The following is a 15331-nucleotide window of genomic DNA, read 5'->3' as shown; positions in this document are numbered from 1 at the left end:
CAGTTTGGACTTGGGAGGAGTTTTTATTGTCACGTTACTCTGCCCTTTCTCAGTTATGTGATTTGGTTTCAGCTATGCAGGATAGTTTTAGTTATGCGAGTTGAGTTCAGTTACGTAGGATGGTTTCAAGTATGTATGTTGATCTTGTCATAATGTGAAAGGGGGAGAAATGAGTCAAACTATGCAGCTTTATTTTAGATTGAGTCAGTTTTTTTCACCATTGTTTTAGAGGTTCTTTGATTCAATTTGATTTTAGAAGGGTTGCCATCAATGATAGAGGGAGCAATTGTTAAGTACGTTATCACTGATGTCAGAGATCGATGATCAATGTAGTATAAATTTTAGAGGATTACTCGAAGTAATAGAAATTTTGGTTGAACTACTTGCTTTCTTGGTTATGCTGCTTGATGTGCTTCAGCTAATTGAATGCCTGGTTGAGCTACCTAATAGTCTGGTTGACCAAACTGGTTGGTTGTCTGGTTCAGCTAGCTGCTTGTACACCTGAGCCGCTTGTTTCTCCATTTGCTAGCCTAGTCAGATTAATGTGCCATGTCATCAATTGAATTTCCTAAGGTCAGGGTGTTAAGTTTTGAGCCCAAAAATCAATGATGATAAACAGCAATAAGAAAGTGTCAAAACTGAAGCAATTTACACCAAAAATATCCCAAGAAAACCCTTCTAGAATGAAGGGAAAACCCAGCCACACAACAAAAATATATCTTTATTGATAATGGAATGTTCAAGCGTACAATATCCTTTGCTTGATGCACATATATAACAATAGGAGAGACTTCACATTATAACCAAAGGTCTCTTGAGATTCCCATAACTCCTATAATTAATTATAACTCTTCGGATATTCATGCGTTAATGCATGTGAATGACACATGTCATTTACATTTATTATTACAAATTAAACTTAAGTGACCTTTTCAGCTGAACATAATAATAATGGTAATAATGTTCATATTTCTAGAGATAAAGATCTCTATCGCAGCTACAAACTTTAACTCTCCCTCTTAGCAAGAGAGAGATCTTTAGCTGAATAGTCACACAACGCTACAACCAAAAAATGTCAATAATAAATTCTGATCATACGAATTCAAAACATAATTCATGGAGTTATTCAGCATGAAAACCTATAACAATGAGTCATATTCAGGGAATCACTCAACATGAAAACCTATAACAATTACTCATATTCATAGAATCACTCAACATGAAAAGATTTGTAAGACTCACAACTAAGCCTTTATTCACGGACTCTCTCAACATGAACTGTCATGGAATCTCTCAACATGACATCCAACTCCCATCACGGAATCTCTCAACGTGATGACATCATGGACTCTCTCAACATGATGTTCACTATCGCATAGTGAAATAGTTATCATAGTTGATCTTACAATCTCATTTATTCACACAAGAATAAAATAGGCAATTACAACCTGAGACTTGATTCCATTCAAGTCTCAGATTTTATAAATACCACAAATATCACAAGCATCTATGAGAGTGATGGGGATTCCATAAGTACTCCTTAATTATGAAGCCTCCCTTTGAAGCTAAAATCTCCCTCTAAAGCTCAACATCTCCCTCTGGAGCTATAATCCTTATCTTGTTGCATCCTGCAAGCAAGAAAGATTATTAAAATCAAATATCAATGCTAAACATAATCTCTTTTCAAGTAATATAACCATAAATATTCATCTCTTTGTGGTCTAAACACTCATACACAAAGAGGTTAAGAATGATGCCTCAATAGCTATTTCCAATTATATAATAAGAATTCAAGAAAATAAAAGACTTATCTCTGATTGTCTAATAGTATAAAAATCATCATAATGTTGCAGTTGCCTGACATCCAGCAACTTCAAATACTCTTAGCAAAGTAAACGATTGAGAGAGTACTGAACTCCCACAATTTCAGAATGTTTAGTTTTGTCACTACACAAAGCTTCATAAATAGGGTTGTGGGGAGTCCCTGAGAATATCCAACCTCTGTGATGGTGACTCCATGGATGTGAGTTCTAATCCCCAAAAACATCCTGCCCAAAATTGTGCAAGCTGGTTACCGAGTGTAGGCAAATCTGTATCAGGCCCATTTGCTCCTTCCATTCTGAAGCTAAATATTAAATCAGTCCTAAGGAGTGTTCTCATCTCAAGGTCGAGGGACAAGGTCTCTGCAACATGATGCATACTGGAAAGCACAAGTTTTCTCTTATTGTACCTCTCTTCGTAGGTCTAAATGTCATCCTTAGAGACAAGGCGCTTGCTGAGATCGATGTAACAGGCTCCATCCTTCCCACCTTTACGCAGGTTGCTAAAGCTTTGAATGCGTCACTGTGATAGCTCCGAGAACAATATCATGCCCTTTATGTTGTTGTATTCCAACAATGATACATAAGCCCCCATATCTGCAATGTTCTTCACCTGAATCATCACCGCCATGTCCACTTTTGGGTAACGAGATGCATACATCCTGCATTCTAAATTAGGTGTCGTTCCCATCGCTAGACTACAATCCCTACGACCCTCTAAATCACCAAAATCTTATGAGCTGCTAGCTTTATGTCGCCTTCTTGGAATGGATTGAAGGATGCTTTGCTCCTTTTTCAAACCCAATATTTGCACTTGGGCAGTGGGACTCAAATGATTAATATGATTCTACTCGAAGGTACTCAGCAGAACTATAACTAACCACCACAATAAAAGTACGATCATAAATAATAAAGGGAGCTCAAAACATGATATGGACAAATGTTAGCCAAACGAAGCTTAATCATCTCAATCCAAAGAAAACCCAGGTAGACCAACTTGATATAAAAGACAGCAATCATAAAAGCTACATGCAAATACAGTTGTCGACGGTAGAAACCGTTGTCAAAGAAATCAATTAAAGATGAATTATATAACTCATGTGAATTAAAAATAGCAATAAACAAATAACATCCACGAATATCATTCTACACTCTACGAGTAGACAAGGTCTTGGCAGTCCCCTGCAAAAAATTTACTTGACGTTACAAAGCTCTCAACACAACATATTAAAATAATTGAAGCGAACCAAATTGGTTATGACAAAGAATGCCAAACCAATGCAAATACAAGGAATTGTCAAAGAAGCATAACAACAATGCAAGCCCTGCAACATTGATGCCCTGGCCATATAGAATTAGAAAATGGAAGATAAACTCTCGACATTCTTACAGAATGAACAATACCTCCAAAATATAACCCGAAAGAAGAATGGAGCCAAGACTAAGAGTCATGACATCAAAACAAATAAATGGCCAAAATACATTAAAAATCGCACATGCCAACACAATAAAAGAGAAGAGAAAGCTCTTCCTTTGACAAATTCCAAACATAGAGTACTGTCGGATATACAATGCCATAGCAGATTATAGTCACAACTATAACACAGAAACCCTTCGCAAAGAGATCCTCCTCTATAATGATTCCCTAAAGAGATTTCAGAGACATTATTTTAACTATACTGTCTCTCCACAGTCAATGAATTTTCAACATGTCGTCTCCACCATTGATGGTTTCCTAGACGAATTGCAGAAGAAGATAATCATGCAATACTATGTACAGTAACATTAGATTTAACAATCAAAAGATAACGACAAAAACCCCTCAATGCTATTGTCTAATTAGGCTCCGATACCATGTTAAGTTTTGAGCTCAAAAATCAATGATGATAAACAGCAATAAGAAAGAGTCAAAACAAAAGCAATTTACACCAAAAATATCTTGGGTAAACCCTTCTAGAATGAAGGGAAAAACACAGCCACACAACAAAAATATATTTTTATTGATAATGAAATGTTCAAGTGTACAATATCCTTTGCTTGATGCAAATATATAACAATAGGAGAGACTCTTCACATTATAACCAAAGGTCTCTTGAGATTCCCATAACTCCTATAATTAATTATAACTCTTTGGATATTCATGCCTCAATGCATGTGAATGACACGTCATTTACATATAATATTACAAATTAAACTTAAGTGGCCTTTTCAGCTGAACGTAACAATAATAGTAATAATGTTCATATTTCTAGAGATAAAGATCTCTATCGCAGCTACAAATTTCAACATGGGGATCTTCATTGTTATGCTGAGTGATGAATAATTAGTGAGTTTTGAACTTCTTTTGGGTAATTCAAATAAACGAACAAACAGATACTCATGAGTTGTGATTCATGAAAGGATGCGATGGCATAAGAGACAACATTTTTGTCTTGTTCATTAACAAGCCAGCAAAGGAAATTGCCATGTAGCTCATCTATGAAAAGGTGTCTAAATATGACATGTAGTGATAGAAAGGGGTTGAGTAAATTTAAGGCATTGAATATTTGACACATCAAGTTGATAATATTAGAAGAAAAGGATTGCTGCCAGGTTCAGAATTTAATAATTGGGCGTTTTTTCTTCTAATTCTCCCTGAGCTATTTTGAACAGTAATATGTATCATGGCCTGCAAGTTGCAAGTCATGAAATCAAATTCATTAAGTTCTGCAGCAGCATTTCAAAAAAGATGTCGTGTCTTTGAAAGAGTGAGGCTATGAGTATCTAGATGTTTTTGTTTTTTGAAGAAACTGATATATTAACAATGACTGGGTGTTTTTCCTGGAGTTGCACAGAAAAAGAGTAGTGCATTTTAATAAGGAGTCGGGCTTTCTGAATATTAGCTGGCATTTATTTTCACTGGGTGTTTTTAGTAAGTATCGGTTACAGAATGTAATGTTATTTTTTTAGATATGGTTGGGCTGTTAGTTTCTTCTATCTCATCTTGGTCTGAGACAGCATGATAATGCAGAGGATGTGTATCTGACTAGTGGTGTGTTTTATTTAGATAAGCTAAGATAAATTTATTAGAAGAAGTGCTTTTCTTTTGGAGGTTGATAATCTTTATTGTTGAGAGTTTTGGTAATCTTTTAGTTTTCAGAAAAGTACATATGCCAGAATATGTGATGTATGTGATTTTATTTAAATTGTGAAGTATGACATAGATATAGAGGCATGAAGGTGACGAGATGAGTATATATATGTTGGGCAGTGACTCTGATGAGCCAGTTTTTCTGAAGATTAAAATTATTCTTGAGTCAATATTTTATAGTGCTGTGTTAATTTTCATGGCAATGAAAATGTACCATTAAAGATAAATGGAGTGTGGTGAAGATGTAGAGTTCGATATTACAGAAAAAAAGGGCTGGTGTGGAGTAGGATATTCCTTGTGTGTGATTTTTGTGTTGAAAGAGTTTGTAAAAGTTGTGTTTGATGGAGGAGTCTGGTTTTCGTTAGAGTTGTGTGGTTGAAGGTATGGAAACAAAAATATCATATCAGATTTGGTGTATTTTTTAGAGTTGGTGCTCTCTAACTGAGATTGGTGTCTCAACTGATCAGATTTGGTGCTTCAAGGAGGGTTGGTGCTCTCTAACAGGGGTTGGTGTCTCAACTGACTGGAGTTCGTGCTTCAAAGAGGGTTGGCGCTCTCTGTGGGTTGGTGCTCAGTTTTAGTAATTTGGGTTAGTGTCTTTTTTGTTAATGAAAGTTATTGTACGACATATTTTTTACCCGAAAGGGTTTCCCGTGAGAAATTGGATGTTAGTGTTTTAATGGTTACTCTCTTTATGTTTTGTGTTGTCTCTGCATCTAAAAGTTTCGAAGTTTTGAAATGCTGGTTCACCCTCCCCATAGTATTTCCCGTGCATTCTTCAAAACTCACCTACTCATTGGTGAGTCTTGGCAAGTACTCCACTACCCCAACTCGTAGATAAGGAGAGAATTCAGTGGCTCACCAAGTATACAAATTATGCCCTTACTCATTTGCTCCCACACCCTGAATAAAAATGCATACCACCATATCTCCAGATGACTATATTTTTGTTTTAAAATCTTCCTCTTTACTACATTCATCTTGAAATTACAAAATTGTATAAGCATTGCTAAAACAACTCATCTTTCAAATTTTCTGGCATCATGTTTTAGGAAACGTTCGAAATTCCTGGCGAAGCTGTGTTGCTAAGTTCTTTCCACATTCGGTGCGATCTAAGCCTGTAAGGCATTGAAAGTCCAGGGTCAGCAAATGCCAGTTTGTTATATAAAGGGAAAGACATTGGGATCTGTGCTTTTATGTCAACAAGTACAGAGGTACATAAGAAAAGGTCATTTTGACTATATTTTTACTGATTTAACTTCCTGAGTTAGCGGGTGAGATTGTGGGATAAGAAAACTATATATGGCTGCACTCAAACCTTGTTTGATCTGAATAAATCAAATTGACAGAATATTTATGAAATGCAACTGTTTTAAATACTTCAGCCCTATTTGACTACTGGTATAATTATATCTCAGTTTTCTTAACTTTCCCAAAACTGGATCAGTTGATTGCTGCAAGTAGGACCAGCATACTGACAAATCCTTTTTTATTACTGGGCCAGTTGATTTCTGAAATTTTATCATCACAGATACTTGTCATCTTTTTTTTTGTTAGTGCAGTACACTTTGGGGTGAAATATGTTTTGGTTTAGCTATTTGTGAACCCAGTGAAGCAGGTACACCCAGTGAAGTCCCCAAGTGAGTGGTATGTATGGATTACCCCCACATGTGAACCTCAGATGAACAAAGTACACGAAAGCCAATAAATACAAATCAATCCTGTCAAACAAAAGTAATGCTGCTTCAATTATTGTTTTCATATTCTGTTACCAATAAACCAGGAGAAAAAGAAACAGGAGTGAGAGGGCAAATTTATATTACCATTGCAACAAGTTCTGCAACATCCATTGTAATAGGCTGGAATTCTAAGCTGACCTGTTCACCAATATTCAGAAGGATATCTTGCAAAGTGTCAATACCTTCACGAGTTCTTTTTGCCAATTCAACAAGAGTCATCCCATCAAAAATGTCAATAATCTTATCATGTGAAGACCAAACTGCCCTCTTTGGTCTTGGTGGAACATATTTGGCCTCCACTGGTGGTTGGGTACGCTTCTCCTTCTTTTCTCGTTTTGGTCTCCTTATATTCTTCACACCAACTTCATCAAGTTTTCGTTTTGCTTGCACTGCAAAGCCAATATGAAAGCATCTACAGTCCAACAAACAAATCCAGTATAACATAGAAAAATAAGATACACTGCAGATTTTTTCTTTAATAACCAAAGGTGTAGGAAAATCACCTCCTACAGGAAATTACCAATCAAATCATCTACTATACATTCAATGCTTCCTTTGTCTCATACACTCTTTCAAATCTCAAATAAGTACACAATAGCATAAAACTCAAAGAAGTCACTGAGAATCTCAAACCGCCAATCCATAAAATTTATTAAAAAAAATGACTCTGAATATCTGATTAAGAGGTCATAAGAATACTTCACTGCATCTCTGATTTAAATATTATTTTCCTTATAACAGCAACCAGTTGTTAGTTTAGTTAGCTTTGGACAGCTGTTCGTCCATTTGCTCTTATTTAGCAAGTAATTGTTTTGCTAACAAATTGGTTAGGTTAGAGACAAATATTTGTTAATTAATTGACCACTTTTGGAAACAACTAGAAACCGACTTGGTTAGGGTTGTTAAGTTGTTTTAATCTCGACCGTCGATTGAGAATCAATCTTGGCCATTGGTTTACCAACAGGAGTAGTATAAAAGGAGGTCAGGGGGGCATTTGGAGAACACGAAGTTTGGAGAAACATTTGCAGTGCTAGCAAATGAGTTTGTAAATTTGCAGTGTTAGCAAACAGTCTTGCAGTGATAGCAAGGGCATAGTGTTAGCGTGTGAATAGCAGTGGGGAATATCAACGAGAGAAATTAGGAGGTTGTTGGAGTTTTGCCAGTGAGAGGCAAGGAATTTTGTATCTCTTGATTTGCTGAAGTTTAATATATTTCCTCATCTGTAGAACTGGTTTTCCCTTGGGGATTTTTCCAGGGACAATTTGTCCGAAAATATTGTGTTCATTGTGTTCTGCATTTCTTTCCGTATTTTATAAGTGAAGTTGCAGTTGTGTTATTTTTCAATATTAGCTGGGAATTTGTTTTCAGCAGTTTAATAATCAATTACAATAGGAGATTAATAATCAGTGACTGCAATAGTTGATTTTTCACATGGTATTAGAGCATTGTTAAGGGTAGAAGAGTTTTGCCCTAGGAAAGAAATTTTGATCTCTTTAGATTTATTATTGCTTTAAACCCTTGAGATGGCTTCAACTGGTTTGAGAGATCAGGACAGATTGGATGGTGCCTCGAATTTTGGTGTCTAGAAGGCCAGAATTTCATTCTTGTTGGAAGAGAATGGTATCAAGGATCATGCTACCAGTATTGTACTTGTACCAACGGATGCAACACAGCTTGCAGCACATAAGAAGGACGATGCCAAGGTGAGGAGGATTATCCTTGATGGTGTCAAGGATCATATTGTTCCACATATCGCAGAGCTAAATATAGCAAAGAAGATGTGGGATGCCATTCTGAATCTATACTAGAATGCTACCACCAACAGGAAGTTGATTCTCAGAGAGAAGCTAAAGAATACCCGGATGAACCAAGGAGAAGACGTCACAAGTTACCTCACCAGGCTCAGACTTGTCAAGGACGAGTTAGCAGTTGTTGGAGATAGCCCTAGTGATGACGAGCTAGTGAGAATAGCCCTAAATGGGTTTACTAAACAATGAAGTGTCTTTGTTCAAGTTGTTAGTGGACGAGATACTTTACCGAGTTGGGATCGATTATGGACTAATTTTCACTCAGGAGGAGTTTAGACTAAGTCTTGTCAATGGGGCCAACAAGAGTCAGAAAAATGAGGTGGAACAAGAGAACATTGCCCTAGTGGGTAAAAGGAAACCAAAGAAGTGATCTAGCAAAGGATCAAATTCACAAAGCAAAAAGAAGAAGGACCTTTCTAAGGTCAAGTGCTTTGGATGTCATGAGTTTGGCCACTATGTCAGTAAATGCCCAAAGAGGAAGAAGGGTAAGAAGTAGGTGGTAGCTTCAGCAAGTGCGGAAGAACTCTCCATTAGAATGGAAGATGAGTTTGCACTCATAGCTTGTATGGTTAGCTCAACCTCACAATGTGTTTGGTATATAGATAGTGGGGCATCATTTCATATGACAAGAGTTAGAGAGTACTTCTCCAGTTATAAGGAGGAGGACACCAACATCCAGATTTCTATGGGAAACTTGTCCAAACTCAACCCAGTTGGGAAAGGGACTGTTCAGTTTCAGAGGGAGAATGGAAAGATAATTCCCCTTCATGATGTGTTGTATGTGCCACGCTTAGGTATGAATTTGATTTCTATATCTGTTCTTCGAGATGGGGGGTATAATGTACTCTTTAGAGGGACAAATGTGTTGACTAAGCACAAGGATTGGAAATCACCCATAATTATTGGAGTTAGGAGTGGTCGCCCTTATAGATTGCAGTTTGATACTCCTAAGGCACTCATGAGCAACAGTAATCCTAGAGATCTTGGAGAGCTATGGCATAGGAGGATGGACCATATTCATCATGGAGCACTTAGATTGCTTCGTGAGACGGTGACAGATGTTCCAGAGGTGAGCACAGAGCATGATGATGTATGTAAGGGATGTGTGTTGGGGAAGTTTGCAAAAGCATCTTTTCCAAGGAGTGACACTAGATCTGAGGGTGTTCTTGAACTAGTATATTCAGATGTTTGTGGACCGACATTGACGAAATCTCTCAGAGGATATGAGTACTATGTTACTTTTATTGATGATTTCTCCAGGAAGACCTAGATATACTTCTTGAAAACTAAGGATGAGGTTTTCAGTCGATTCCAAGAGTTCAAGGCTCTTGTGGTGAATTCGACAGGAAGATAAAGGTTCTTCGGTCAGACAATGGAGGCGAGTACAAAGGAAATGTCTTCCAGGAGTTCTATACCAGAGAAGGAATCAAGAGAGAATGGATTGTTCCTTACAATCTACAGTAGAATGGAGTTGCTGAGAGGAAGAACCGTTCTATATCAGAGGCAACAAGAGTTATGCTACATGACCAGGACATGCCCCGTTACTTATGGGCAGAGGCGTGTAATACAACAGTCTACATTCAAAATAGAGTTCCACACAAGGTGCTAGGGAAGATAACACTAGAGAAGGCTTTCATAAGGAAGAGGCCAGATGTTGGTCACTTCAGATATTCGGGAGTCTGGCATATTGTCATATTCCTAGAAATACACGTACAAAATTAGATCAAACTGCAAAGAGGGTGTACTTTGTTGGGTATAGTGAGACCTCAAAGGCATATAGGATTTTCATTTTGGGGACTAAAAGAATTATTGTCAAATGTGATGTCAAGTTCATGGAGGACAAAGCATTCAGGAGATCCAGAGATTTGCCAGCAAATGATCAGAGTGAGCAGCCGACAGAAGCTCCAAGACCGAGTCAAGGGCAGCAAAGCTCAAGTACAGTTACCAGTACAAGTGTAGACTCAAGTAGTGAAGATTCACAAAGTATGGAGCAATAGGTGCAACAGGGAATGCATCTAGAGGACTTAGAGGTTGACATTTCATCCTCTACAGTTGGTAGCAGAAACCATGAGTTTCTAGATACACAAAGGGATACGCAGGAGTTTGTGGGAGATCCTAGGAAGAGTACTAGACAGCGGAGACAACTAGCCAAGTTCAATGACTATGTGGCATTAGTTAGTCAGTTGGTAGATAGTGAGCCTTCTAGCTATCAAGAGGCTGCAAAGCTTCAAGTATGACGAGATGCTATGGTTGAGGAGTATTCCTCAATAATGCAGAATGATGTGTGGGAGGTAGTTCCTAGACCAACAGATAGAGCAGTTGTTGGATCATGTTGGATCTATAAGATAAAGCACGGTGCAGATGGTAGCATCGAGAAATACAAGGCGAGGTTGTGGCAAAGGGGTTCTCTCAGAAGGAGAGAATAGAATATGAGGAGACATTTGCTCCAGTTGCCAGGTATACTTCTATACGAGCTGTAATCTCACTTGCAGCATAGATGGAATGGCAGATCCATCAAATGGATGTCAAGACAGCATTCCTTAATGGTGAGTTGAAGGAGGAGGTATACATAGAACAACCAGAAGGCTTTGTAGCACACAACAAAGAGACCCACATGTGCAAATTGAAGAAAGCATTGTACGGACTCAAGCAGGCTCCTAGAGCGTGGTATGAGCGCATTGATACATACTTGCAAAAAATGAGCTTCGTGAAGAGTGAAGCAAATGCTAACCTCTACTACTTGATGGTTGGGGGTGAGATTCTCATTCTTGTTCTTTATGTGGACGACCTGTTTCTTACAGGTTCACTAGGGCTCATAGTGGATTGCAAGAGGAGCCTTGCAGAAGAGTTCGAGATAAAGGATTTGGGACTTATGCACTACTTTCTAGGCATGGAAGTGTGGCAGACAGATGGGGAGATTTTCCTTGGTCAAGGGAAATAGCGCATTGAAATCTTGAAGAAATTCGAGATGGAGGATTGCAAAGCCATGTCTACACCCATGATCACACATTGGAGGAAGGTAGATACATCCAGGGAGAAGGATGTAGATCCCACTTTATATAGACAGTTGATTGGTTCACTTATGTATTTGGTCAATACTAGGCCAGATATAGCATTTGCAGTTAACTCTCTTAGTCAGTTCATGGTTGAACCAAAGAGAATTAATTGGATGGCGGCCAAGCATTTATTGCATTACTTGTGTGGTACAGTTGAGTATGGAATCAGATATGTTCGGGGTGAAGGTATCAGGTTGATAGGCTATACTGACGCAGATTGGGCAGAAAGTACAACGGACAAAAGGAGCACTTCAGGGTGTTGTTTCAGCTTGGGATCAAGAGTTGTTTCTTGGTTCAGCAAGAAGCAGAAGTATGTGGCTTTGAGTTCAGCAGAAGCAGAATACATAGCAGCTAGTATGGCGACATGTGAAGCTATATGGCTTCGGAAGTTTTTAGTAGCTTTGTTTGGTCAGAAGGTTGAGACTGCTGTAATACATTGTGATAATCAGAGTTGCATCAAGTTGTCTGAGAATCCAGTGTTTCATAATAGGTCTAAACATATAGATATCAGATATCACTTCATCAGAGATTGTGTACAATGGGGGGTTGCTCAGCTACAGTACATACCTACAGAGGAGCAGGTAGCAGACATTCTAACTAAGGCATTAGGAAAGGCAAAATTTATCTTCTTCAGAGATAAGTTAGGTGTCATGCAGAACAGCTTCCTCGCTAAGAGGGAGTGTTAGTTTAGTTAGCTTTGGACAGCTGTTCGTCCATTTGCTCTTATTTAGCAAATAATTGTTTTGCTAACTTATTGGTTAGGTTAGAGACAAATATTTGTTAATTAATTGACCACTTTTGGAAACAACTAGAAATCGACTTGGTTAGGGTTGTTAAGTTGTTTTAATCTCAACCGTCGATTGAGAATCAATCTCAGCCATTGGTTTACCAACAAGAGTAGCATAAAAGGAGGTCAAGGGGGCATTTGGAGAACACGAAGTTTGGAGAACACGAAGTTTGGAGAAACATTTGCAGTGCTAGCAAATGAGTTTGTAAGTTTGCAGTGTTAGCAAACAGTCTTGCAGTGTTAGCAAACAGTCTTGCAGTGATAGCAAGGGCGCAGTGTTAGCATGTGAATAGCAGTGGGGAATATCAGCGGGAGAAATTAGGAGGTTGTTGGAATTCTGCTAGTGAGAGGCAAAGAATTTTTTATCTCTTGATTTGCTGAAGTTTAATATAATTCCTCATCTGTAAAACTGGTTTTCCCTTAGGGGTTTTTCCAGGGACAATTTGTCCGAAAATATTATGTTCATTGTGTTCTGCATTTCTTTCCATATTTTATAAGTGAAGTTGCAGTTGTGTTATTTTTCGATATTAGCTGGGAATTTGTTTTCAGCAGTTTAATAATCGTTTACAATAGGAGATTAAATATCAGTGACTGCAATAGTTGATTTTTCACACTAGTGATTTGACTGTAACATGTATAAACACCGGCACTCTATCTATTATGCATTTATGGTTGGCATTCGCAATATGTGAAAATATTGGACAAGAACTACAAGCATACAAGTGCTATGTCAAAGGGTTCATCTTCATATTAAAACTGTTGGCTATAATCAATTGAAATCCAAGGCAAAAGTTGTCGCAAATATTTTAAGGGATATTATTTCTTTAATAACCAAAGGTGTAGGAAAATCACCTCCTACAGGAAATTATCAATCAAATCATCTAATATGCATTCAATGCTTCCTTTGTCTCATACACTCTTTCAATCTCAAATAAGTACATAATAGCATAAAACTCAAAGACGTGACTGAGAATCTCAAACTGCCAATCCATAAAATTTATTAAAAAAATTGACTCTGAATATCTGATTAAGAGGTCATAAGAATACCTCACCACATCTCTGATTTAAATATTATTTTCCTTTTAACAGCAACCAGTGATTTGACTGTAACATCTATAAGCACCGGCACTCTATCTATCATGTATTTATGGTTGGCATTGGCAATATGTGAAAATATTGGACAAGAACTACAAGCATACAAGTGCCATGTCGAAGGGTTCATCTTCATATTAAAACAGTTGACTATAATCAATTAAAATCCAAAGGAAAAGTTGTAGCAAATATTTCAAGGGATTTTACACAATAAACATCCATATGTGGAGATGCATTGGTATGAACAAAGGACCCTAAGCAATTTCAGCCATCAATCCCATGTCACAAGTCACAACAATACTTACCAACAAGTGTTGAGAAATTAAACAAACCCCTACGATTATAAATAAAAAATGACAATACCCTGAACAAAATGAGTACATGCTTTCAGCTACAAGAATGACATAGAACCAGCAATATTTTTGTTACCGATTTTCGACCTACATATAAAATGTCATGTGTGTAATTATTCACCAGATCTTACTCCCATAATACTCTACCCAATATACATTCAAATATCATTTTCAGCTGTCTACGAGCAACATGATACAATGCAGCATAGAATTTTCGATACTTTTGATATAAAAAAAGAAATATGATTCCTACATTAAGATAATTAAATTAAATAAGCACAGGAAGCACACACTCCATATCTCACAAAATAAAGCCTCATACCCAACTGGTCAAATCTAATTGTCACATATCAACATATAAGGCTATAAGCAAACATTACCTACAAAACTGTAGCCGTTTCATAAAAGAAAGGAAAGTAAACTTACTACTAATTGAGGCTACCTGGTTAAATGCGGAACACACATAGCATAACTGGGGCTCAAGATTGAAGAATCGCCAACTCTTCTTTGTGAACTGAAAGCTGTTGAAGTATTCAAAATAAAATCTGCATCACCAATAGAGCTTGTAAGTGGCTGAATCACTAATTCTAACTATAAACATCAAAGGTGTATGAGAAACCCATAGACTCGGACACCTTAAATATAATATATATATATATATATATATATATATATATATATATAACGATAAAATTTTGAATGATGTGTGCATCCTTGGATTCCAGGGATTTCATATTCAAACATTCTGGATTCATAGCAAATGCCAGTAATTGTTGTAGGTCACCCACCATAATTATCTACTTAGAATACAAGGATGTAACAGTAAACCTCTGAACTGGGCAATTCAAATTCCAGCCACAATTCAGAATGTAAGAAAAGCACCTTAGTATTATTTTCATGTCAGTTTGGAGAAGTTACCATTAAAAAGTAAGGATCTTGACACCATAGTTTGTTCAGTTAAAAAAAAGTTTAATGTGAAAAGCTCATAATATCTTGTAAGGAAACACATTAGAATACGTTTTAGCACTTTGCATATGTGATGGTCAGGAAATCAATCTGCCCAAGCTTCATTCCTGTCTCTGCACAGTAAAAATGTTTTGCCCTCAACAATTAAGATCTTGTCCTGTGTGCTATCAGTAGCATTTATATTGAGCTCACAATATTCCTCTTTAGAGGGATCCAGAATGAATCAGCTCTATGAGCATGTTTCCTTTAAGAAGAATATCCCTATTAACCACCAAAGATAGTCAACCATAGCTCAAATACACATAGCTTTCTTGCCCACACAAGAGATCCCAAAGAAAAAATTGCAAACAAACTACTAAGCCTTGAATTCAACGCTAGGTTGACACAAGCCTTGTATGCAGACTTGCTCCAGGTGCTGCTGATTTGACAGCAAGATTGCAGCTTGGTCTCACTTGACACAGCATGAATGCAGGGCACAAAAAAATGCAGCATTGTCATCTTAAAGACCCATCTGACCTCCGTTTTTCTTACACTGCATTCCTAATCTCCTTTGTGCCATGGAAGAGGTTCTAAGGACATT

At 37.4% G+C, this 15331-nt stretch overlaps 1 protein-coding gene across 2 annotated transcripts in view; it reads right to left on the bottom strand.

Annotated features, from left to right (window-relative positions):
- LOC149528178 (Translation initiation factor 2, small GTP-binding protein) overlaps positions 1–15331 on the bottom strand; it is a 130287-nt gene that overhangs the window by 77631 nt on the left and 37325 nt on the right. For both annotated transcript variants that reach the window (XM_089809179.1, XM_089809178.1), the window contains 2 exons: positions 14228–14330; positions 6774–7101 (listed from right to left, as the gene is read on the bottom strand). In XM_089809179.1, coding sequence (XP_089665305.1) covers positions 6774–7101; positions 14228–14330 — 431 coding nt within the window. The remainder of the gene's footprint in view (positions 1–6773; positions 7102–14227; positions 14331–15331) is intronic.

The sequence above is a fragment of the Cupressus sempervirens genome, chromosome 11 (assembly GCF_028749045.1).
Source record: "Cupressus sempervirens isolate cs-2001-9-10 chromosome 11, ASM2874904v1, whole genome shotgun sequence".
In the NCBI taxonomy this organism is placed as follows: Eukaryota; Viridiplantae; Streptophyta; class Pinopsida; order Cupressales; family Cupressaceae; genus Cupressus; species Cupressus sempervirens.
Note: the sequence above shows the minus strand (reverse complement) of the source record. Positions and strands in the feature narration are given on the sequence as shown.